Genomic DNA, 27,468 nt, shown 5'->3' on the forward strand with positions numbered 1-27,468 from the left:
CCTATACAATCATCCGTCGGCCAGGGTGAAGGTTAACGAGAGTGTGTCGTCTGTGTTTGAGATGATGAATGGAACCAGACAGGGTTGCCCACTCTCACCCCTCCTGTATGTAATATCACTGGAACCATTACAAGCTAAAATCCTAAATAATCCAGATATGGGGGGGGGGGGTGAGAGTGGGGGGCGAGGAACATAAGATGGCGGCGTACGCCTATATTTGGCCAAACCCAGACTTTCATTGCCCATCGTAATAAAATAAATAAAAGAGTATGGGGAACTATCCAATTTTAAAATAAACCCTATAAAAACAGTAATCTTAAATTTGGGTATAGATAAAAAAGAAGAAGTACTACAGAAAGAATTTCCATTTACTTGGGAGAAAAAAACCTTAACATATTTAGGAATAAAGATTACACCCACAGTGGAAAAACTATCTGGCTAACTATGTTCCCTTAATTAATTAAATAAAACAAGACATGAAAAACTTAGCAAGGAAACCTATCTCTTGGATAAGTAGGATCAACGCATTTAAAATGATGATACTACCGAAAATAATGTATAACTTTCAAATGCTTCCCATAAGAATACCACAAAGCTTCTTTAAGATAATTAAAACAATAATTTTGAAATATATTTGGCAGGGCAAAAAGGCGAGAGTAAACTATACACTCCTCAGTCGTAAAAAAAAAAATGGGGGGTTGGCACTCCCAGATGTAAAAAGATACTATTATGTGGCAATATTAGCAAGGCTAGCAGGATGGACAAACATACACACTAAGAAGAAGTGGGCAAAAGTGGAAGACACATTAAACACGACACAATTAAATAAGAATGTTTGGATACCACCAAAAGTTAGAAAATTGGGCACGGACACTCACAGTATATAGGCGGGAAGGATGGGAGTATAACTCCCCATTAATCCCATTAGCGGGTACAATTTTTTTCCCACCAGGTAATAAGACACGGATGGCAAAGCAATTGGGAGTTAAAAGGTTGAGAGATATTGTCACACAAGGTAAAATAAGGTTAAGGCAAGATTTAAAAACAGAAGAGGGGGAGCAACACTTGAGTGAATAGGAGAATTTTCAGTTAAAGCACTTTGTGAGCACCTTACCACAGCCGATCAGGGATGATAAAAAAAAAAAAATACGGCCAATATTCATCACAGCTGGGTGAATGCCGGTCATAACCGTCCAACTGTTTTTATTTTAAACAGACCTCTAAGTGTTTGTGAAATCTTCCACCACAAAATGTACTCAGCCAATGAGAGGTAATGACTCCATTTTTATTTCTCTACTGCTATCAATGGCCAACACGGTACAACACTTCATCCATGTCTTTGGTGATCTCTGATCTCCTTATGAGCTATTGGAGTATATCTGAGGTGTATATCAGGGTGTGCTTCTTCCTCACATGAGAGCTGTGATGTCCAGCAACATTCATATACAAGACATTTCCCGCACTCAAGGCACTAATACACCTCGAGGGTTGTGTGGGATCCCTGATGTACAGGAAGAGAGGACTTCAATGAGGAACATTTCCCTCATTCAGGACAGGAAAGTGGCTTCTCCCCCGTGTGAGATCTCTGATGTCTGTAAAGATTGGACTTCAGTGAAAAACATTTCCCACAATCAGGACAGGAATACGGCTTCTGCTCCGTATGAGATCTCTGATGTGTGGAAAGATTGGACTTCTGTGAGAAACATTTCTCACACTCAGGACAGGAATACGGCTTCTCTCCCCTGTGAGATCTCTGATGTGTGGAAAGATTAGACTTCCGTGAGAAACATTTCCCACACTCAGGACAGGAATACGGCTTCTCCCCCGTGTGAGATCTCTGATGTGTCAAAAGACTGGACTTCCGTGAAAAACATTTTCCGCACTTAGGACAGGAAAGTGGCTTCTCTCCCGTGTGAGATCTCTGATGTGTGTAAAGATGGGATACCTGTGAAAAACATTTCCTACACTCAGGACAGGAATACGGCTTCTCCCCCGTGTGATATATCTGATGTCTGGAAAGATGGCACTTCATTGAAAAACATTTCCCGCACTCAGGACAGGAATACGGCTTCTCCCCTGTGTGGGATCTCTGATGTCTGGAAAGATTAGACTTCCGTGAGAAATATTTCCCACACTCAGGACAGAAATACGGCTTCTCCCCTGTGTGAGATCTTTTATGCACATTAAGATGGTATTTAGAAGGGAAACACTTCCCACACTCAGTACAGGAAAGCCTCTTCTCTGTGGGAAGGACGGCACCGTCCCTCACAGTCTGAGGTTCCTCAGTATAAGAGGAATACGATGGTCCGGCACCGTCCCTCACAGTCTGAGGATCCTCAGGATAAGAGGAATACGATGGTCCATTTACACTGTGTGGTGCCGGATGGACATTTGAGGTAGTCGGGTTTTCTCCTGGACTATACTGTGTGATGTCCTCATCTTCTACTTTACAGTCTGGAGACAAAGCGAGACAATCCTCTGAGGTTTTCCTCATCTCCCGTCCATCTACTAAAATAGAAATACAAAGATTATTACTAGACATGAGCTGATTGGTTCCCCTAAACCAGGACTCTGCCCACATCAGGCAGCTTTGTCTCTGAGGATCTTACAATTCCCCCCTCAAGGTAACTAGTAAATGGGTCCTCTGATCTCCTACCAGGTAATTTCTTTATTCATGGACCTTAGAGTGAGGAAACAATGAGAACTGTCTTTTATAGGAGTGACAGTGATGAGGGGATTATAGGACAAGTGTCCCCACCCCCTCTATCACTCATTGCCATCTTCCCAACACAAGAAGTCCGGCACTACCGATACAGAGCATTTGCCCGAGGACTTGTACTCGGGCAAATGCTCCCGATGCTTCACCCGATACTTGTACAGTCAGCAGAGATCAGTGCAGTGGGGGAGTTACAAGCACCGATCACCTCTGTATAGATTTTAAAGTAGTTTCTCCGCTTCTCTCTCCCCCACCCTGCGCGCAGCTTTCTGCTGCTTTAAAATCAGCAGTGATTGGTGCTTGTAACTCTCCCATACACGATCACTGCCGATTGTCCCTGCATCCTCCTCCAACCCCCCTCCGTTTTGCTACTGTTTCCCTCCCTCCGTGTCCCCCTCCATGCTGCGGTCTCCCTATGTGTCCCCCTTCATGCTGCCATCCCCTCCATGCTGCCATCCCCCTTCGTGTCCCCCTCCATGCTCCCATCCCCCTCCATGTTGCTCTCTCCCTCCGTGCTGCCGTCCCCCTCCATTCTCCTCCTCCACCCCTTGATCTCTCAGGGTGGAGAGCAGAGGTAGGAGCCGGTAAATCCAGCTACTTACTGTTTGGAATGTACAGATCACTGACTCTGTACATTCACATAACTGAAACATAAACTGTGTTTACAATGTTTCAGTTTATGAATGAAGAGGAGCCGCTGTCTTCTCTCTGTTCATTTTTAGTGCAGCTGAGGCTGCTGAGAAAAGGACTGAGGAATCTGTGTCCTTCGTCCCTTTCCCTGTCTCAAAGGGGAGATGTCAGAAGTCTGTTAAGACCCCTGCTATCTCACCAAAGCCCCCCCCAACAGGGCTAATAAAAAACAATCAAATAAAGGTTAATTGTAAAAAACAATAAAAAAAGAAAAAAAAACTGACACTGTTCACCCCCCCCCCACCTCCCTTAAAAAAAAAAAGCATTGTTAAAAAAATAAATGGAAAAAAAAAAAAATTGCAAAAAATAAAACTACTGACACATGTGCCACTGTCACATGAGATAAAAAAAAATATCAGTAATCGATATCGGCAATTACTTGAAAAAAGTATCGGTACTTGTACTCGGTCTTAAAAAAGTGGTATCGGGACAACCCTAGTCATGAATAACAGCGGGGCTGAGCCCCACCAGAGGTCAGAGAGTGAGGATGGGAGGAGAACAACAAAGATGAAGACTGGACTGATCCTGAAGACCTCCATCATTGGGTTATTGACTCTTCCCTCATTATCACTTTCTTTAACCACTTGCCGCCCGCCAATGACAGATTGACGTCGGCAAAGTGGTTGTAGAATCCTGACTGGACGTCATATGACGTCCTCAGGATTCTTAGCCGCTGCGCGCCCCCGGGGGCGCGCATCGCGGCGATCGTTGTTGCGGGGTGTCAGTCTGACACCCCGCAACACCGATCTCGGTAAAGAGTCTCTCACGGAGACTCTTTACCACGTGATCAGCCGTGTCCAATCACGGCTGATCACGATGTAAACAGGAAGAGCCGTCGATGGCTCTTCCTCACTCGCGTCTGACAGACGCGAGTAGAGGAGAGCCGATCGGCGGCTCTCCTGACAGGGGGGGTTCGCGCTGATTGTTTATCAGCGCAGCCCCCCCTCGGATCGCCACATGGACCACCAGGGATGCCCACCAGGGAAGGGCAAAAAAAAAAAAAATGGGGAAAAAAAAAGTAAAAAAAAAGTCTGAAAAAAAAAAAAAAGTCTGGAAAAAAAAAAAAGATGCAAAAAAAAAAAGATGCCAATCAGTGCCCACAAATGGGCACTGACTGGCAACAAGTAAATCAGTGCCGCCCCATAGTGTCCATCAGTGCCGCCCCACAGTGTCCATCAGTGCCACCCCACAGTGTCCATCAGTGCCACCCCACAGTGTCCATCAGTGCCACCCCACAGTGTCCATCAGTGCCACCCCACAGTGCCCATCAGTGCCACCCCACAGTGCCCATCTGTGCCGCCCATGAGTGCCCATCTGTGCCGCCTATGAGTGCCCAGTGCCGCCCATGAGTGCCCATCAGTGCCGCCCATGAGTGCCCATCAGTGCCGCCCATGAGTGCCCATCAGTGCCGCCTATGTGTGCCCATCAGTGCCGCATACCAGCACCGCCAATCAGTGCCACCTCATCTGTGCCCGTCAGTACTACCTCGTCGATGTCCATCAGTGCCATCTCATCTGTGCCCATCAGTGCCACCATATCAGTGCCCGTAATTGAAAGAGAAAACTTACTTATTTACAAAAAATTACAGAAAAAAATAAAAAACGTAATTTTTTTAAAAAATTTCGGTCTTTTTTTAGTTGTTACGCAAAAAAAAAAATCGCAGAGGTGATCAAATACCACCAAAAGAAAGCTCTATTTGTGGGTAAAAAAGGACGCCAATTTTGTTTGGGTACAGTGTAGCATGACCGCGCAATTGCCATTCAAAGTGCGACAGTGCTGAAAGCTAAAAATTGGCTTGGGCGGGAAGGTACGCAAGTGCCCTGTATGGAAGTGGTTAAGGTTCCAAAGTCTGGGGACGTTATCACATTATTATCACCATGTAAAAGTCTGTGCTCCAATCACATCATCAGATATAAAATGTCCAGCTGGTAGGAAATGGGTGTAACAAAAGAGAATACATATTATGTGTATATATAGCAGTGGGTAGAGGGGAGAGAGCAGAAGTCGGGACTATGTAATGTACAACATATTGTATAAGATACAACAGATAGGACTATATAGTATCAGAATGATGTAATGTACACCATAGAGTATATAGTGCAGGGGTCAGGAGTATGTAATGTACAACATATTGTATAAGATACAACAGATAGGACTATATAGTATCAGAATGATGTAATGTACACCATAGAGTATATAGTGCAGAGGTCAGGAGTATGTAATGTATAATATAAATTATACAATGTAAGGGTCAGGACTCATAATATTGGTATTCAGTAATCAGTGGAAGATTAAATGTTTACATGAGACAAGTTGCAGAGATCCCACACCGCTGCCTCCCATCTCCTGAGACTGCAGTCAGTGACTTGGGTCTGAGACTATACAGACATATCCCTCCACCCGGCACAGCCAGCAGACAACAGAGCAAGTAACCATGGGAGAATTGTTCTGTGAGAGATCTTGCCAGAAGACCAAAAACACATACCCCAGGTGTCGAGATCTAGTAACATCTATAGTGAAAATGAACATTTTGCTCCCAGCTGAACCCCATAATCTCCATAAATCCAGTCTAGAGACATGAACTGTGTCTGCAGCACAGAGAAGGAAGATTATCCGAGAGAAATACAGGAATACAGGACGGGGATCACAGCTCAGGAAAGTGACCAGGGGATTACAGGCTGATATCACCCAGTCCCCGCCCTACTCTGGACCAATCAGTGAGCAGTATGGGTGGAGGAATGTATTTAGTGTTAATGACCCACCTGTGCTGATCTCTGTAGGAGTGTCCTCCTCTATAAATGTCCCCGTTATTCCATCCTCCTCCATAGACTGCTGATCATCCCTCACATACCTCTCTTCTTCTTCTTCTTCTTCTTCTGCTTTAACCTCAAATTCTATATCGATTGGATCTCCACTCTAAATCAAGAAATGAGACAAAAATTTGGATTTTTTATAGTAACCGTAAAATCCTTTTCTCTGTCGTCCATGGACGGACACAGCCTTCTCAAGTCTTGACATATGGGTTATGTTCCTGTTCATAGGAGAGTACTAGGCAGAACATGTTAGATATTTAAATACATGTTACTTTAACAGAGTTGAACAGCCCCGCCCAGGGGGGCGGTCCTTCCGGACATAACCCTCCTCCCTGCTGCATGCACCCTTAGTTCGTAACAAGTAGTACAAACTTAAAAAGGAGGGGTGGGTGCTGTGTCCGTCCATGGACGACAGAGAATAGGATTTTACAGTGAGTACAAAAAATCCTATTTTCTCTTTTCGTCCATGGATGGACACAGCCTTCTCAAGTCTTGACATATGGGGCGTCCCCAAGCAGTGTCAAAAAAATGAGGGGTGGGAACAGTATCAAAAAACAACTAACTTCACCCCAAACAAGCAGAGCTCCTCAACGGAGGAGTTGCAGCTTTAAATAGCCGCCTGCAAAACCTTGTGGCCAAAGGAAGCATCTGAAGATGCACTCACATCAACCTTGTAAAATTTGGAGAAGGTGTGAACAGACGACTAAGTTGCTGCCTTGCACACCTGTGAGACAGACGCTTGATGTCGGAAAGCCCAGGAAGCACCAATTGCTCTGGTTGAATGTGCCGAAAAGGGAGGCGCTCACCCCTTAAGGGCATAGGCCTGGATGACGGTCTGCCTGATCCACCGAGAAATGGTGGGCAACGAGACCACCAGGCCCTTTTGTGGACCAGACACCGACACAAACAGTGAGTCAGACCTCCAAAACGGAGCCGTAGTAGACAGGTACACCCGCAAGACACGTACCACGTCCAAAGTATAGAGCGCAGTCTCTCTGGGATGTGACGACCAAGGACACAAGGACTTAAGCACAATGTCCTCATTTAGGTGAAAAGTCGAAACCACCTTTGCAAGGAAGGAAGGCGGCGGATGTAGCATAAAGTAGCATAAAGTATGGTGACTTGCAAGACAAGGCCACCAATTCAGAAACCCTTTTGACAGATGTAATGGCCACTAGAAAGGCCACCTTCTGAGATAGCGTCAAGAGAGGAATCTCTCTGATGTTCTCAAAAGGAGGTTCCTGAAGAACCGAGAGCACCAGATTCAAATCCCATGGAGGAAGAGGTGGTCTAATTGGGGGAAGCCCATGTCGAACCCCCTGCACAAAAGTACCCACCAAGAAATGGGTCGCCAAAGGCCGTTGAAAGAAATCGGCCTTCTAAATATGATGGTAGATCTTCCAGGAAGAAGATTTCCGTGCCCTCAGCATGGTGGAAATGACCGAATTCGAAAGACCTCGGCCCCTTAGTACCTGGCTTTCAATAGCTATGCCGTTAAAGCCAGCGACTGTAAAGCTGGTTGAAGTATGGGACCTTGAGACAGAAGATCCTACTGCATTGGCAGCTGCCAGGGTGCATCCGCCACCAGGCACACAAGGTCGGCGTACCAGGGTCGCCGGGGCCAATCTGGAGTGATTAGAATCACCGGGATCCCCTCGGTCTCCACTGCGGAGCTGACAAGGAAGCAACTTCAGTGGGGGATAGGCATAAATTAGCAGATACTGACCTCATAGGGCCACCAACGCACCTGACGTGTCTGCCCTGGGATCTCTGGACCTGGCCACGAATCTCGACACCTTGCGATTGAGTTGAGAAGCCAGGAGATCCACATCCAGCGTGCCCCATCTCTGGCAAAGGAGTTGAAACACCTCCAGATGTAATGACCATTCCCCCTGGTCCAGCATCTAGCGACTCAGATAGTCCACCTGCCAGTTTTCTACGCCTGGAATGTAGACGGCCGACAGAGCCGGCACGCTTCTTTTCTCCCACCGCAGGATGTGAGCAATCTCGGACGCTGCAGCCAAGCTCCTTGTTCCCCCTGATGGTTGAAATAAGCCACCGCCACGGCGTTGTCCAACTGGATCCTGATTGGGCGACCTTGCAACCTCCTCGACCACGAGGAGAGGCACAGTCTGATCACTCAAAGTTCCAGGACATTGATCGGCAGGAGCTCAGGTAAGTAAACCGGAAGGCTGGGGGGCTTGTAAGCATCACTCTGCTCTCTCTCCCCCTCCTCCTCATAAGCTTGCACATAATGAAGGGGGTGGGGCACAACTCTGCATCTTTTGCCATGGGCACTGGATCATCAGGTCTTGGCACTGCCTACAAGGATTCCTCAAGTCCTGACTTTGCACTGGAGCAGCTGAGAGTAAGGCAGCAGGAGCTAGAACACTGAAGCAGGCGTAAAAACAAGGCTTGATATGGGTGGGAGCTGGGATGGCAGCGGACGTGTTTCTTTTTCAATTTCCTGTGTACACTCTAAAAAAGCAATACACAGTAGTAAGCACATGATTCAGCTGCCTAAAGCGACCCCCCAGGCACTATATTTAAAGGATTTTTTAATTTTTATGATTTCTCATTTTGATGGTTTCACTTTAAGCATCAGTAAATCACCACTTTAAACATTTTTTTCACTGATACATATCCCGCAGGGTAGTACCCAGACCCCCATAACCATTGTTTACCCAATAACTTGCATATAAGCATTCAAAATGGGCACTTTTGATTTTTACAGTTCAGGCCCCATAGACTCCAATGGGGTTATTTGGTTCCGAACGTTTGCGATATTTGAAAGTTCTGCCGCAAACTGAACAGGGGGTCGTTCAGTCCCACGCTATCTGGCAACAGTATTCAAGAAGACCCAGGGCTGTCCAAATCTCATTAACCAGCTTTCTTTTCTTTTCACATACTGTACATCCGATTACTGAGTTTTAAGTTGGCAGAGACCATTATGGCTTCCTTGACTGTTAAATGCAATAATGTCCTTTTGCTTTATATAGCAGGACATATTACTAAATTATTGTAGCTCCCTTAAATGCCAGGGCACATAGTCAGTAGGCAAGAGTCTACCCTGCAGTCCCTTCCAAAAGCCCCTGTCCTGGTTGGGTTCAGCGACCCTGGGGCGACTGGACCCCCCAGACTCCCCCCAAGATGTGAGGCTGGCGTCCGTCGTAATCACCGTCCACTGGAAGGGGAGAAACGGCTTTCCGGACCGAAGAACCAGGGATCACAGTCACCGATTAAGAGAGGCTCTGCCCAGGTGACTCACCTGAATCTGACGATCCAGAGACAATGGGGATTCATTCCATTTGGACAGGATCTCCCTCTGCAATACACAAGTGTGGAATTGGGCACATGGCATAGGCTACCATGAGGCCCAGAACTCTCATGCAAAAAAGGAGAGACAACCATTTTCGGGATGCCAACAGCTTCACCGCAGACTAGAGTGTCTGCAACTCCTCCAAGGGAAGGAAGACTCTCGCCTCTGCGGAGTCCAGAATCAACCCCAGGTATTCCAAACGCTGAGTCGGTACCAGGACCGACTTCTGGATGTTTAACACCCAACTGAATTCTCTGAGGGTCTGGCTGGCTATAGACACATCTACCTCTAATTCTGAGCCAGAAGCTGCTCTCAGAAGAAGATCGTCTAAGTAGCCCACGATGGCAACGACTCAGGGAGAGCACCTTGGTGAAAACTGTTGGTGCTGACGCTAGGCCAAAGGGAAGAGCCACAAACGGATAGTGATCTTTTCCGATCGCAAAACGCAGAAACCTCTGGTGTCCTGCGCAAATTGGGACATGCAAGTATGCGTCATTGATGTCCAAGGACACCAGAAAATCCCCCCGGAGGGAGCACAGCCACCACCGAACAAATTGATTCCATGCAGAACCTCTGTACTCTTACAAAAGTATTTAGGGCTTTGAGGTCCAAGATTGGACGGACTCTGTCCTTCTTTGGGACTACAAACAGATACAAATAAAATCCCTGAAACCTCTCGTCCAGCGGTACAGGTAAAATTACCCCGCAACTCTTGCACTGCCCCAATAGGGCAGACCGACGAGTCGGAAGGAGAGGGAGATTTGAGGGAAAGAATCTGTTCGGTGGACAGGAAAGAAATTCTATCTTGTACCCCAAAGTGACCACCTCGCAGACACACTCGTCGGAGAGCAGGGAGGTCCACCGAGCCATGAACCTGCGAAGCCGTCCCCCCACCCATGAGTCGGGCGGGGGCAAAACCTCATGCAGTGGTGGGTTTGGTTGCCGGCTTGTTCGGCTTACGCACCCAAGGACGTTTCTGTCCCTCAGCTGAGCCTTTGTCAGCCTGGGAGTATCTACCCACAGGCCCCGACTGACGAAAATACCACTTCTGCGCGGGAAAGGAAAGACCCGGCTTACGGCGCGGCTCCTTCCCCTTGGTGGACTGAGGGAGGAGAGTGCTCTAACCTCCAGTGACATCTTTATTAATGTCATCCAGCGAGGTACCAAAAAGTCTCCCACCTTTGAAGGGTAAATCAGCCAAAGCTTTTTTTGGATGCTTGGTCAGCGGACCAGCATTTCAGCCGAATCAGGCGGCGCAATACCACCGCAGATACAGAGGCTCTGGAGATCAAGGGGGCTGCATCCAGGGTAGCATCATAGACATATACAAGGCCCTCGACCAACTGGTCGGCCAGTCTTACACACTCTGGAGGGAGCTGATGCTCCTCCACAGTCTGGTGCAAAATCTTTGCCCATTCAGTGAGAGTCTGCGACACCAAAGTCGCAGCCAAAATAGGCCGCAACGCAGACCCCAGCATGGTAAACATGGAGCGGGTCACCGCCTCAGACCTCCTATCAGTATGGTCCTTGAAAGCGGGGGTCCCTTCCACAGGGAGAGTGGTTACCTTATTCAACCGAGCGACCGGGGGGTCAACCACCGGAGGAGAGGCCCACTTTTTCAAGAGGCTGTCCTCAAAAGGGTAATGTACGGCGCTGAGGGACCACAAAGGACTTCTGCGGCTTTTCCCATTCCTTATCTATGAACTTATCAAAAAAGAATACATAAGGAAAAACTTTTACAGAGCGGTCCGATTTGTGCGACCCAAAAGAGACTGACCCCTCTGTGGACACCTCAGCTGCACCATCCAGCTTATGGGAGTCCCTCACAGCATTGATAAGCGCACTAACAAGTGCCCTGTTCTGCACTGACCCGGGCGAGGGGTCTTCCTCACAAGGAAGGTCCTGGTCCACATCCTCTGACAACCCAGAACTGGGGTCCTGTGCCGCAGCCATGCCCAGGTCTGAGTCAGAGCATTCCCCAGGAGATAACGGGGGGAGAGGGAGCTTTTTACCTCCCTTACGCCCACATGCCGCTTTTACCCTGGCAACAAATGATTCCAGGACTGCCGACAAAGTGTCCATGGTGGCCGTAGGTGCAGGGGCACCAGCTGCCAACTCTGGCATGTTTGGGGAAGAAGGACCAGACACTGACGCCATAACACCACAGACAGCTCTCAGGGACCAATTCAAGAACTGAAAAGTCCACCCTCCTTGCTGCACTGACCAGGGGGGGATACCCAGGGAACTTACCAACCCAGCAAGAGACTGCTCAGCGCCGCTGCCCGCCCTCTGTACACAGCGTGTGTGTGAGGAAAATCTGTGAGGGAAATTGTGCTGCTCGCCGTTCAGGAAGCCAACATTAGACGCCAAAAACCCACACCAAAATGGCCACCACAAGCCTCAGAGAAAAAAAGGGTGCGACCACAAGAAAATGGACGCCCAAAATATCAACCTGCGCCACAGCGCGGGCTTGACAAAATGCCCGCCAATGGAAACATTTCATAGAAGCAGCAGGCATACTAAAAATGGCGTCGGCGCCACCAAAATGGCGGCGGAACACCACGATGTGGATGAGAAGGCAGAGGTAGGGACTTCCCCGAGGCAGAACACCCCCCCATAAAACTCGGGCCCCCGACACCCCACTGGGACCCGTGAATCCCCACACAGGTCCGCCCCGGTCGCAGCGAGCCCTTTAGAGCAGAAAGGGAAATGTGACAGAGAGCAGGGAAACGGAGGATAGGAGAGCCCCCTAATCCTAGGAATGCCCAGCTGTTCCAACCCGACGAGGCAGGAGGGACTGTACTTACCTGTCAACACAAGGACCCGCTGGTGCGTTCCTGACAGGCCTACAACCGAGTTGGAGTAGCTGTCGGCCCGGTCCACTGTGAGTGAGACAGCAAGCAGCCCAGTCATATGTGGACCCTGGAGCAAAAAAGCCCACCAGCCACGGGGTATGTTGTGGCCGACACAGCGCATAGCTAAGGTGTGCTCACGCTCGATGGCCGGACTGGGGAGACTACAAGGATCTATAATATCCAGCCTGTCGTCGAAGAATCTCAAAATAAAATTAACTAAAATAAAAATTTCAGGGCACTGGGCCCAAAGGGAGCCACGTCCTTCTCCTCTGCTAGGCAGAAAAAAAACTGAGGCTGCAGGGAGGAGGGTTATGTCCGGAGGGACCGCGGGGCTGTTAAACTCTGTTAAAGTAACATGTATTTAAATATCTAACAGGTTCTGCCTAGTCCTCTCCTATGAACAGGAACATAACCCATATGTTATATATGTCAAGAAAAGAGAAATATAATCTGTAAGATATAAGCTTTAATATTGTGACATCACATAAAAATCCACACATTGGGGTAGATTCAGATAGATTAGCGGATCTTTAGATCCGCGTAATCTATCTGATTTACGATCCGCTGGCGCAAGTTTTAGAGGCTAGTGCTGTATTCAGAAAGCACTTACCTCAAAACTTGCGGCAGCGTATCGTAAATCCCCCGGCGGAATTCAAATTCCGCGGCTAGGGGGAGTTTACTATTTGAATCAGGCGCGTCCCCGCGCCGATCTAACTGCGCATGCGCTGCCTAAATTTCCCAGCGTGCATTGCTCCAAATGACGTCGCTAGGACGTCATTGGTTTCGGCGTGAGCGTAACTTGTGTCCGGTCGTATTCTGAATCGACTTACGCAAACGACGTAAAAATTCAAAACTCGGCGCGGGAACGACGGCCATACCTAACATAGGATACCCCTCACATAGCAGGAATACGCCGGAAAAAGCCAAACGCAAGTGACGTAAAAAAAAAGCGAAGGCGGGCGTTCGTTTCTGAATCGACGGATCTCCTCATTTGCATATTCGTCGCGTATACAAACGGAAGCGCCACCTAGCGGCCAGCGGGAGATTGCAGCCTAAGATCCGACGGTGTAAGTCACTTACATCAGTCGGATCTAAGGGAGATCTATGCGGAACTGATTCTTATGAATCAGTCGCATAGATCCGACCGTCGGATCTCAGAGATGCGCTGTCGTATCTCTATCTGAATCTGCCCCTGTGTCTTCATTTTATAAGCTTCGTCCCACCAACCTTGTAACAGTGGGGGGTGGTGTGACCTTCCTGTGTGGAATCCTGGGAATACAGAGGACGGGGACATCTCTCTGGTGGGTTTCTGTAGCTGGATGACTCCACCATGGTGTCCTGGTACAGATCTTTGTGTTCTTCCTCCATCACCCCATCCTCATCATCCTCCTCTTTTATCTCTTCTTTAACCTTAACTTTAGGATCTCTCAGGTTTCCACTCTGAATATAGAATAAAAATGACATCAATGGTAACAATGCAGATAATGTACAGATCCTAATGATACTATCAGTGATTGTTCCTCATCTACCTGATGATGGTGAGGGATGGTGTGACCTTCCTGTGTGGAATCCCAGGAATACAGAGGACGGGGACATCTCTCTGGTGGGTTCCCATTACTGGATCCATCTGTAGGAAACACACACACTGACTGAATACATTGTTTCTATGTGTTTATCAGATGATGGGGGATCTAGGTGGAGCCTCCGTACTGCTCTCTCCTTTACAATAAAGTCTCCTCTTACCCGGTGATGTGAGGGGCAGCTGATTGTCCATCATGACGTCCTTGTAGAGATCCTTGTGTCCTTCTAAATACTCCCACTCCTCCATGGAGAAATAGACAGTGACATCCTGACACCTTATAGGAACCTGACACACACAATGATACAGTCACCATCCAGACACACCCCTTGTCTGTTACTGGATAATGTCCCAGAATTCCCGGCACCGCTCACCTCTCCTGTCAGCAGCTCCATCATCTTCTTGGTGACTTCTAGAATCTTCTCCATGTTGTGTCTCTCGGGTTTTAGGGTGTCACATGGAGGCACTGTGATGGTCTTGTGATCACCTAACTTCACAAGAGGAAATCTCTGTATTGAGGAACCAATAGGAATATCATGTTAGAGTCCCAGAATCCTCCTCACCTCTCCGGTCAGGTCTGTGTTTTATTATTAGAGATAAGAGTGATGTCATGTGACCTCCCAGAATCCTCCTCACCTCTCCGGTCAGGTCTGTGTTTTATTATTAGAGATAAGAGTGATGTCATGTGACCTCCCAGAATCCTCCTCACCTCTCCGGTTAGGTCTGTATTATTAATAGAGATAAGAGTGATGTCATGTGACCTCCCAGAATCCTCATCTCTGCGGTCAGGTCTGTGTATTATTAATAGAGATAAGAGTGATGTCATGTGACCTCCCAGAATCCTCCTCACCTCTCCGGTCAGCAGGTAGATGATCTCCAGGGTGAGGTTCAGTATCTTCTCAGTCATGTGACTCTGGTCCTCCTCCATCCTCATTGGTCCCATCATTTGATCTATACAGGTCTCCTTGTAGACGGATAACTTTGGGAAATGAAAGTAAGAATTATTTGGATGGTATCGGTCACACAATAGTGGATGTGAGGGGGGTAATGGGAGGGTTGCTGTACATTGAAGAACTACTACCCTCATGGGAACACATTTAGTCTGGACTGTTTAGTGTTTGCTACATTTTTGAGGTCCGGGACCCTCTTGGCCCGACGAATCAGAAATTCCCTTTTGTTTGGTTTCTGAACTGGATTTAATTTGTTTTATATATGCAGACAAAAAATGATGCACTACTAGACCCACTGGGGTCCATCCATGAGGTGAGAGGCTGGTACTACCGGGGGAGGATACAAGGATTATCTCTGTGATACTTATATAGATTGACAGATCTAGACTCCCTTAACCATCCTTCTCCCCTTCTTCCCAGCTTGTTTACATCTTTAACCGTCCCACTGCGTTAAAGACTGATTATATATATATATATATATATATTTATTTATTCTCCGGATTTTCAGATACTTTTTGTGGATGCACTTTTTTATGCGATTTACGCATGGACTTGTTTATATATTCTATTCATTTTACATTACATTCACATTGACTTTGATCACTTGCTGGATTATTTGCGGTGCTGCTTTGTATATTACATTTTTTATTAGATTTTTATCTTTTATCATTTTATTGTATTATTATTAGCACTTTAACCACTAGAGTAATTAGTGCTACTTCAATATTTATACGCATTTCTACGGGTGCTGGCAACACTATAGAAGTTTAGCTGCTGTTTACACCTTCACTTTAGCACTTTATTATTAGTATATATATTTTTTGTTTGAACACTTTGGTAGCACATTAGTACCCTATTGTTTATCTAGCTAATCAGGATAATTGCCAGAACTCCGGCTGCACGGCTCCAATCTCTGGCAGCCTGCTGACTGACAGGAGTGATGTCACTAGAAGGGATTGGATTGGATAGCAGGAGGATTCTGCTAGTGCAGTAGAAAGTTATGGGGGAGGAGTCTGTTCTCTTTCCTCCAATGGCAACCCAATGTGTGAAGGGGGAGGACAGTGGGGGAGGTGTTTGTTCTCTTGGTCTATTTTGTGTCCTGCAACATATTTCTTGACCAGTGAGATGGTGAGGTGAAGGTTTCCTTCGCTTTCTGGCAGGAGTTCTTTAAGGAGGTCAGAAAATTAACTGCAAGTGGGGTGGGAGGAGCATCAGAGACCAAGAGCCCCTATTAGCCCTAATGCCCCCCTTACCTCAGAGACATGCAGCCTGACTACCCCTTCGGAGCCCTAACAACCCTTCAGCCCCACTAACCTCTTAAAGTTCTTCATCCCTATTACTTCCTAAAAGGCTCCCTAAGACCTTCTGCTTCACTTCCTCCTCAGGGGTCCAAAGAGACCTTCAGATACAGTAAACCCTCAGAGGGTCACGTTAGTCCCACTACCTCCTCAGAGACCCCTCAGCTCCTCTACTTCTCTCAGAGCCCTCAGTATTTTCCTCCCTCTGACACCAATGATGGAACATATTCTTAATTTCAGGCTGGGGAATGTTTTCTTCCTCCTGACCAGCAATGTAAGGGGCTCTATGCTCCATACACCTGACCCCTGCACTCCATCATTGTGTTGGCTGCATATTGTAATGATTGCCCATTGGCTGCCTGTGTGGTGTAATAATTGCCCTTTGTAGGCCATGTATGGTCAGGATGGTCACTGTCTTGTCTATTTATTGTCAGTGATGTTTGTTTAGAGGGCCATATTACCAGAATTTATCTCCAAAATGAAGAGAATGTTCCGGCCCCATAAATGGGGAAATGTTCTGACCCTGAAGGGGTTAATCTACAAATAATAAATGTTGGGGCAGCGCTTGCACTATGGACAAAATATCTGAATCCACAACACGATAGTTCCAATACACCTTTCTGATAATAAAGTGTCAGACAACTCCTGGGGTAACCTGGCAGCACCTACTCAGAAAACCCCCCTGGCTGTAGATGACTAGGTGTGCTGGGCTCTGTAGTCCCACAGAGTTTGCGGTGCCTGAGAAGCAATAGACGCCTCTATAGCAGTAAATGGGGAATACTGGCATTAGGAGCAGAAGAGCTAATCCACCGCCAGAGTCCCGGCTGCAGATACTCCGTTGGATGGCGGGCCCGATACCCTTTGATGTAAACAGAGAGGGCGCCTCTCCTAACCTGGTGACAGCAAATCGATCCTACCCCCACCCAGATTCCTTAACAATTTATAGCCCAGAATAACTTAATATAACTTCTATATCATCATATATCACAAAATTCATACAAAACTTTATTCTAATCATCAATATGTGGTAACACAATATAGAAATACTATAAAAAAAGATGAATCAAAAGCAAACAGCTCAATATTCAGTACAGCCGGAACAATTGTACTGATCTGAAAAAATCTATTTTCATTCCCATCTGGATGTCTTTTTGATAAAATTACCCCCCCCCCCCCCCATCCGGGTTCAAATCTCATCCCCCAAAATCCAGTCCCTGTCAGACTCCTATTGTGAGACTCCTTGTAAAATCTTCCCTAATCCCGACCTTTAATTATCATTTCATTCCCCCCACATACAATGTCTGGAACCGACATTTACTGACATCAATAACTCCCCTCGTGGTACAGACCATAAATTCTCTCATTGTAATGTAGCACTAACCCCTGAAGGAGCTGCTGAATATTTTGAGTGGCATGTTACCTCTTGTAATGGTCACCACCGTTTACGATATCCCATCCATCAACCAACGACAGCTTATCTGACACTCCAACCAACAGGACCAGATCCATCCCATTTCCCAGAATAACCGAGACACACAGCTCTGGGTTCTGGTTTCAAATGAAAGACCTCTTTAATAGTACGCTCTCAGGGTTTTATACAGTTCAAGCATTAAAGGAACAAAGAAACTCTCCACCCCCCTCATCACACACTGGGGGCTTCCATACAGATTTTAGAGAGACACTTTGGCACCGGTCTATAATTAACATGACCTACTTAGTACACCTGAGAAGTCACATTCCTTTATCAATAGAATTCAAACAAAGCACCATCACACAATGAGTTCCCCTCAATCCACATCTTTAGACAGACGGTCTGTCTCCGACAGAAAGGTATTCACACCTGATCATCAATAGGCTTTAAACAGTGTTATCACACAACGAAAGGTCTTTCAGGAGCCAGCCTCATTTAGCATGTCAACAGTCTACACAGAGAGATGAGTCACTATTGACCGGTTGGGTCAAGATTAACCAACAACTTGCAATATCTCAAGATCCTGCAATATGAACTATCAGTAATGTCCCATCTCATGTACTTCATAATTAATATTTCTCAGTCACCCTATGCCCAAAAGGGACACAGGGTGACCCTAGACACAAGAGTGATTAGTGACGCTGGCACAGGAGTACCCCTCATCCTTCCAAAGTCTCTGTTTGTCACGGGTCATTCCGTTACACCTCTATCTTATCGCTGTCCAGGGTGAAATGAAAGTCTGAAGAATGTCCACACAGTGCACTCCTTTTTCTGAGATTTATACAAGAAGCATAGGAATGGGTGGAAAAGTAGATCAGGTTCAGGTGTATAGTCACACAAAAAAGAAAACACTCATATTTCCTAGCAAGCCAGTTACCACTCTATCCAGGGTAGGTATTACTCACCCGGATAGGTCCCTCTCAGTGGAGCACGGAATAAAGTACAGTCTATGCCACATACTTTCCCTTATGAGGAGACACTTTTGGTCCAGAATACCCTGCCATAGGATTCAGCACCCGGAAATTCTCCAGCTCAGCGTCAGTAAAACTTTAGACCCGACAGGCGACACTGTCAAGCCTCACGGTATACGGTGCCTCCTTCGATGAAGTTTCCAGGCCTTTACCCAAGATACCAGCTTTTTGCATGGTCCTCTCCAGGACAGGTTCTCCCCTGGCTTCCTTCATCAAGCGGCTTCCTCCCTCCAGGACGGACAGCACAGGATCACCTCTTTAGAAGGCAGGCCCCAGTATGACTACTGGGCCTACCATGCAGAGCCTTAACCCCAGACCAACGTGGTCCCGGAGTCAGGATTCAGGACTCGCACCTCCGGCCAGGCGGGCCACGGAGCGTGTGGGACGACCAACTGACCCCACACAAATGGCGTCTGTCCCTTAAGTACCCCTCCCCAGCATGCACATCGAGGCCCTGCAATCCCACTGATTCGCTGCCGAGGGGGACACCCAATACACCCTGACCTTGCTGCTGCCACCCTTGACCTGGAGTCATAACAACACCCCCAGGCGAACAATGGTGGAACTCTCAGCACAGTCATGGCTGGAACAGAGACACAATTGTCCTTAAAGCGGATCTCCACCCTAAAGTGAAGTCACGCTGATCGGCCCCCTCCCCCTCCGGTGTCACATTTGACACCTTTCAGGGGGGAGGGGGTGCAGATATCTGTCTAAAGACAGGTATTTGCACCCACTTCCGGCCACACATCACGGGCAAAAGACGGGTTTTTCTCTGACATCCTGTCCGTCCCCCGTTGTGTGCTGGGAACACTCGGCTCCCAGCACACAGCGGGAGCCAATCAGCGGGCGCAGCGTGACTCGCGCATGCGCCGTAGGGAACCGGGCAGTGAAGCCGGAGCGCTTCACTTCCTGGTTCCCTCACCGAGGATGGCGGGGGGAGCAGCAGGGTGACGAGCGATCGCTCGTCCTCTGCTGCGGACGCCGCTGGACTCCAGGACAGGTAAGTGTCCTAATATTAAAAGTCAGCAGCTGCAGTATTTGTATCTGCTGGCTTTTAATATTTTTTTTTGAGCGGACATCCGCTTTAATTACATTAGTCTGAGCCTAATAATGGCTCAGACTCCCACTAAATTTAAAGCAGCGCCTATTCGACAGGAGCAGGCCGCTACAGTAATATACAGGGTTATTCTACATTTCCACACTATGGGGTAGATTCAGATAGAATGGTCTATCTGTCCGCCCCGGCGTAACGTGTCTCAGATACGTTACGCCGCCGTAATTTAGGGCGCAAGTTCTGTATTCAGAAACAACTTGCACCCTTAGTTACGGCGGCGTAACGTATCTAATTCAAATGTGGATGATGTGGGCGTGTTTCATGTATATTAAACTGTGACCCCGCGTATTTAACGTTTTTTACGAACGGCGCATGCGCCGTTCGTGAAAAAATCCCAGTGCGCATGCTCGAAATTCTGCCGCAAATCGTCACTGCTTTCGACGTGAACGTAAATTACGTCCAGCCCTATTCGCGAACGACTTAGGCAAACAACGTAAAATTTTCAAAACTCGACGCGGGAACAACGGCCATACTTAACATAGGATACGCCTCATATAGCAGGGGTAACTATACGCCGAAAAAAGCCTAACGTAAACACCGTAAAAAAATGCGCCGGCCGGACGTACGTTTCTGAATCGGCGTATCTAGCTCATTTGCACATTCCTCGCGTAAATCTATGGAAGCGCCACCTAGCGGCCAGCGTAAATATGCAGCCTAAGATACGACGGTGTAAAACACTTACGCCGGTCGGATCTTAGGGAAATCTATGCGTAACTGATTCTATGAATCAGGCGCATAGATACGACGGCCCGCACTCAGAGATACGACGGCGTATCTGGAGATACGCCGTTGTATCTTCTCTCTGAATCTACCCCTATATATGTGTGTATCATCATCTGCTGGAGATAAAAGACGTCACAGTGACTATGGAGGAAGAGGACGGACATGACGGAGGTTACTGGGTGTAAATAGAAAATAAGATCTTATTACCTCCTCTGCTGCCACTTCCAGCAATGTCTTATCTCGACTTCCTCCTGACTCACCTCTCACGCGGAACTTCCTGTCTATACCTGACATCACTTCCTGTCTGTCTCCTATTGGATACTTCCTGTTTGATTAGAAGTGAGATCACCATCTTGTGGCGTTCAAAGGAACTGCAGCCCAGAGAAATATCTCATAATGTGATTACAGCCTTGCCATTGCTTCCAGATGATGGACAGTCCCGGGATTTATTCCTCTGTCCCCTCATGTCCTCATCTCACAGGTTCCAGGACTCAGAGTGCGGAGTGTCAGTGAGGGGATGACGGGGGGAACATTCTCTGCGTCCCATCACCAGGCACTGCAATTATACCAGACTGTGGGGAGCAGTGATCTCCTTTCTGACAGTGATAGTAGAACTCCGACATCAGTAGAGAGGCAGCGGGAGTGTGTGATCAGGTAAGTACCACCACTGACCACCAATGCTGGGCTGGAGTTACACTTTATTCTCACTGACACCAACAATGGGGCTTATTTTATCTCACTGACACCAACAATGGGGCTTATTTTATCACTGACACCAACAATGGGGCTTATTTATTATCACTGACACCAACAATGGGGCTTATTTTATCTCAGGGACACAAATGATGGCACTTATTTTATTCCACTGACGCCAACAATGGGGCTGATTTTATCCCACTGACACCAATCACTTCCACACACTGACAATAATCTGCATTAGGGAGGAGTTCCGTGTCTGAACAGAAGATTGGATGAACACTGGCTCCTCCCACATTCTTCTGAACATCCAATGTTTATGGCATTTGGTGCAGACGAATGTGACGGCTTCTGACTGTCACTGGTTTCTAGGGAAGCAAAGGCTTCCTGAACAGCTGTTTCCTTAGCAACCGCTGACTTCACCCTGCCCATTCCCTTACATGGCCACGTAGGCAAATGGGAGGGGCATAGATCATGACATCATTGACTGAATATGATGTCAGAGCAATGATGTCACCACTATCCCCGCCCCTTCCTTTATATAGCTGATGACAGCTCAGGACACTATCAGTCAGCGACTGTTACCATCAGAGATCACTCCTGTGTGGGGGGTGATTGGGGGTTATGGGGGAGTCAGTGGGGAGTTGGCATCGGGATTGACGATGGATTTACAATGAGAGATTTATTTAGGGGATTTTATTTTAACAAAAGACATTGAGGGTCTTTATTGCTTTATTTCTTATTGTGAATGAGTAGGTGCGCTATGTACCTCAAATTAAGTAATGTGGGGGAGGAGCAGTATATGTGGGACCCCAAATATTATAGAGGGGTTCCAAATTCTGATAAGCCCCCCTGTTCACAGACTCCCACATCCACCAAGCTAGAATTGTGAGGATGGGGCCACGGTGCTTTTCCATGGGAAGAGTCCCCCCATGTTGACGGCACATGGCCTGGTATGGTTGAGAAGGGGTGGGGCCACATGCTCACCCCTCCCCCTTTCATGGTCAGCCAGGCTGCATGTTTGGATTCCCTGTGAGGTCCCCTTTAATATCCATCTTACACTCAGAGGGTCTGGTATGTATTTGGGGGGTCTCTATACATTTTCTCATTCTTGCTGTAGGACGGGCTACAGAAAAAGTGACATTTACAAAGAAAAAATTTATCAGTTTAAATTTCCAGAAAACGACATTTTGTTGCCTTTTGGCAAAAATGAACTGCACAGTGGAGGGAAGTATGACATGTTTGTTATTTAAAATAATAAACTGAACCTTTACAACCACTTTAAGTGTATGAGTATGATCTCAGGTATTAGTATGAAGACATGTCTGATGAAGAAAACTAAGGAGTCTACTTATAGAAAATTCATGGGATGAATGTGACAATCACTCATCCAGCCATTACATATTCTGCCCATAATGTAGCAAAGTGATTTCCTATGATGATCAGCTCCATCTAGTGACCATAGTGGGGTATTTTTCCTGACAAACCTTCATTAACCACTTAACAACTAGGCACTTAAACACCCTTAATAACCAGACCAATTTTCAGCTTTCGGTGCTCTCATATTTTGAATCACAATAACTCAGTCATACAACACTGTAACCAAATGAAATTTTTGTCCTTTTTTCCCCACAAATAGAGCTTTCTTTTGGTGGTATTTGATCACCTCTGCTGTTTTTATTTTTTTCGCTATAAATGAAAAAAGAACGAAAATTTTGTAAAAAAAATAATTTTTCTTAATTTCTATTATAAAATTTAGCAAAAAATTTATTTTTCTTCATAAATTTGGCCTAAAATGTATAGTGCTACATATCTTTGGTAACAAAACAAAAAAAATTGGATATTATTTAGTCTGGGTGAAAGTTATAAGGTCTACAAGCTATGGTACCAATTACTGAAAATTTATCAATTTGATCACATCTGATGTACTGACAGCCTCTCTCGTTTCTTGAGACCCTAACATGCCAGAAAAGTACAAATACCCCCCAAATGACCCTTTTTTGCAAAGAAGACATTCCAAGGTATTTAGAAAGAGGCATTGTGAGTTTTTTGAAGTTGTCATTTTTTCCCACAATTCTTTGCAAAATCAAGATTTTTTTTATTCTTATTTTTTTTCCACAAAAGTTTCATATTAGCAGGTTATTTCTCACACACAGCATATGCATACCACAAATTACACCCCAAAACACATTCTGCTATTCCTCTCGAGTATGGCGATACCACATGTGTGAGACTTTTACACAGCGTGGCCACACACAGAGGCCCAACATGCAGGGAGCACCTTCACATGTGTGAGACTTTTACACAGCGTGGCCACATACAGAGGCCCAACATGCAGGGAGCACCATCAGGCGTTCTGGAACACCCAGACCAGTTTTGACATTCCTCTCCTACATGGAAAAAATCATCATTTATTTGCTAGAAAATTACATAGAACCCCAAAACATTATATATTCTTTTTTAGCAAAGACCCTAGAGAATACAATGGCGGTCGTTGCAACTTTTTATCGCACATGGTATTTGCACAGCAATTTTTCGAACGCATTTTTTTGGGAAATAAAACAGTTTTGTGCTTTTAAAAAAAAAACATTAAAGTTAGCCCAATGTTTTTGCATAATATGAAAGATGAAGTTACGCCGAGTAAATAGATACCCAACATGTCACCCTTCAATATTGCACACGCTTGTGGAATGGCGCCAAACTTCGCTACTTAAAAATCCCCATAGGTGACGCTTTAAATGTTTTTACTGGTTACATCTTTTTAGTTGGAGAAGAGGTCCAGGGCCAAAATTATTGCTCTCCCTCTAACGTTCGCAGCGATACCTCACATGTGTGGTTTGAACACCGTTTTCATATGTGGGCGGGACTTACGTGCACGTTCGCTTCTGTATACGAGCACGCGGGAACAGGGGCGCTTTAAATGTTATTTTTTTATTTTTATTGTTCATTTTACTTTATTTATTTTAGTTTGACACGTTTTTCCCCAAAAATAAATGTTTTGATTACTTGTAAACATCCCTTGTAATAGGAATATAGCATGACAGGTCCTCTTTACAGTGAGGTATGGGGTCAATAAGACCCCATATTTCACCTCTAGGCTGGGAAGCCTGAAAAAAAAACGATCCTGGCTTCGATCGCATCGGTGAGTCGGAAGAAGCACCGGAGGGAGAAGGGAGGGGGGACGTCCCCTTTTGCCTCCCGTAAGAACGATCAAGAGGTGGAACAGCCGCCATGATCATTCTTATGGTGTAGAATCGCCGGCTGAAAAAAATGATATCTGAATGATGCCTGTAGCTGCAGGCATCATTTAGATATCCCTGCACAAAGTCAAGGACCTCATATGACGTGGGCGGGAAGTGGTTAAAACGCATTTTTTTCCCCAGAGTATTTTCTGGGTATTGCAAAGTATTGGCCGGGGTATTGCAGAGTATTGGTCGGGTATTGCAGAGTATTGTGCGGGGGGTATTGCAGAGTATTGTGTGGGGGGTATTGCAGAGTATTGTGCGGGGGATATTGCAGAGTATTGTGCGGGGGTATTGCAGAGTATTGTGCGGGGGTATTGCAGAGTATTGCGCAGGGGGTATTGCAGAGTATTGCGCAGGGGGTATTGCAGAGTATTGCGCAGGGGGTATTGCAGAGTATTGCGCGGGGGTATTGCAGAGTATTGCGCGGGGGTATTGCAGAGTATTGTGCAGGGGGTATTGCAGAGTATTGTGCAGGGGGTATTGCAGAGTATTGCGCAGGGGGTATTGCAGAGTATTGCGCAGGGGGTATTGCAGAGTATTGTGCAGGGAAGGAAGAGTATTGCAGGGGTTAATGCAGGGATGGCTGGATCTGTGACTGCAATAGTCACAGATCCATCCCACAGTGCTGCTGACACCCGTGCTCCCCCCTCTCACACTGTACCGATCGGTACAGAGAGAGGAGGGAGGAACCGGCGTCATCAAATGACGCAGGTTTGTTTACATGTGATTGCTCCATCATTGTACGGAGCGATCACGTGGTGAACGGCCGCTATCAGCGCCAATTCACCGTGATCCGCCGGGTCCAGAATTCCCGTGTGCGCGCCCCAGGGGGCGCACGATTCTGGGAGGACTTTATATAACGTCTTCCCAGATTTAAGCAACCACCTTGTCGCCGTTATTTGACGGCGGCTGGTGGTTAAGTGGTTAATAAAAATAGCACAATACCACATTATGGCCACTAGATGGAGCCAAGGAAATCAGTGTATGAAATAAAATACATCCAATATTCATCACAGCTGGGTGAATGCCGCTCACATTCATTCAACATTTTTTTTTTAAACAGACCTATAAGGCCTTGTACACACGATAGGTTAGCCAGAGGACAATGGTCTGAAGGACCATTGTCTTAGGTTAACCAATGAAGCTGACTGATGGTCCGTCGCGCCCATACACCATCGGTTAATGAACCAATCGTGTCAGAATGCGGTGACGTAAAACACAATGACGTGCTGAAAAACACAAAGTTCAATGCTTCCAAGCATGCGTCGACTTGATTCTGAGTATGCGCGGGTTTTTAACCGATGCTTTTGCATACTAACGATCGGTTTTGAACTATCGGTTAGGCATCCATCAGTTCAATTTTAAAGCAAGCTCCTATTTTTTTAATCGAAGGTTAACTAACCTATGAGGCCCACACACGATTGGTTTTCACCGATGAAAACGGTCCTTCAGACCATTGTCCTCTGGCTATACTATCGTGTGTACGAGGCCTAAGTGTTTGTGAAATCTTACACCACAAAATGTACCCAGCCAATGAGAGGTAATGACTCCATTTTTATTTTTCTCCTGCTATCAATGGTCAACACGGTACAACACTTCATCCATGTCTTTGGTGATCTCTGATCTCCTTATGAAGTGTTTCTTACATGATGAAGATCAGCCATGGAGTATATCTGAGGTGTATATCAGGGTGTGCTTCTTCCCCACATGAGAGCTGTGATGTCTAGCAACATTCATATACAAGACATTTCCCGCACTCACTAATACACCTCAAGGGTTGTGTGGGATCCCCGATGTACAGGAAGACAGGACTTCAGTGAGGAACATTTTCCTCACTCAGGACAGGAAAGTGGCTTCTTCCCCGTGTGACATCTCTGATGTCTGGTAAGACGGGACTTCAGTGAAAAACATTTCCCGCACTCAGGACAGGAATACGGCTTCTCCCCCGTGTGAGATCTCTGATGTGTGGAAAGACTAGACGTCTGTGAAAAACATTTCCCGCACTCAGGACAGTAGTACGGCTTCTCCCCTGTGTGAGATCTCTGATGTATGGAAAGATTGGACTTCACTGAAAAACATTTCCCACACTCAGGACAGGAATGTGGCTTCTCCCCCGTGTGAGATCTCTGGTGTGTGAAAAGATTGGACTTCAGTGAGAAACATTTCCCGCACTCAGGACAGGAATGCGGCTTCTTCCCCGTGTGAGATCTCTGATGTCTGGTAAGCTGGGACTTCAGTGAAAAACATTTCCCGCACTCAGGACAGGAATACGGCCTCTCCCCCGTGTGAGATCTCTGATGTGTGTAAAGACTAGACGTCTGTGAAAAACATTTCCCACACTCAGGACAGGAATACGGCTTCTCCCCCGTGTGAGATCTCTGATGTGCGGAAAGATTGGACTTCACTGAAAAACATTTTCCACACGCAGGACAGGAATACGGTTTCTCCCCCGTGTGAGATCTCTGATGTGTGGAAAGATTGGACTTCAGTGAAAAACATTTCCCACACTCAGGACAAGAATATGGCTTCTCCCCCGTGTGAGATCTTTTATGCCTATTAAGAGTGGATTTAGAAGGGAAACACTTCCCGCACTCAGTACACGAAAACCTCTTATCTGTTGGAAGGACGGCACCGTCCCGCACAGTCTGAGGTTCCTCAGGATAAGAGGAATACGATGGTCCGGCACCATCCCGCACAGTCTGAGGTTCCTCAGGATAAGAGGAATACGATGGGCCGGCACCGTCCCGCACAGTCTGAGGTTCCTCAGGATAAGAGGAATACGATGGTCCGGCACCATTCCTCACAGTCTGAGGTTCCTCGGGATAAGAGGAATACGATGGTCCGGCACCGTCCCGCACAGTTTGAGGTTCCTCAGGATAAGAGGAATACGATGGTCCATCTACACTGTGTGGTGCCGGATGGACATTTGTGGTAGTCGGGTTTTCTCCTGGACTATACTGTGTGATGTCCTCATCTTCTACTTTACAGTCTGGAGACAAAGTGAGACAATCCTCTGAGGTTTTCCTCA

The 27,468-nt window shown here is 46.7% G+C and overlaps 1 protein-coding gene across 1 annotated transcript; it reads right to left on the bottom strand.

The window, feature by feature from the left end:
* Positions 1-1,825: 1,825 nt before the first annotated feature.
* On the bottom strand, positions 1,826-26,821 carry LOC120935218 (zinc finger protein 572-like; the record flags this gene model as incomplete). The annotated part of the gene is made up of 2 exons (XM_040347384.1): positions 1,826-2,192; positions 26,334-26,821. Coding segments are annotated over 2 exons (855 nt in total), but the record flags the coding sequence as incomplete, so codon positions are not given.
* Positions 26,822-27,468: the final 647 nt, after the last annotated feature.

This window comes from Rana temporaria, chromosome 4 (genome assembly GCF_905171775.1).
Source record: "Rana temporaria chromosome 4, aRanTem1.1, whole genome shotgun sequence".
Lineage (NCBI taxonomy): Eukaryota > Metazoa > Chordata > Amphibia > Anura > Ranidae > Rana > Rana temporaria.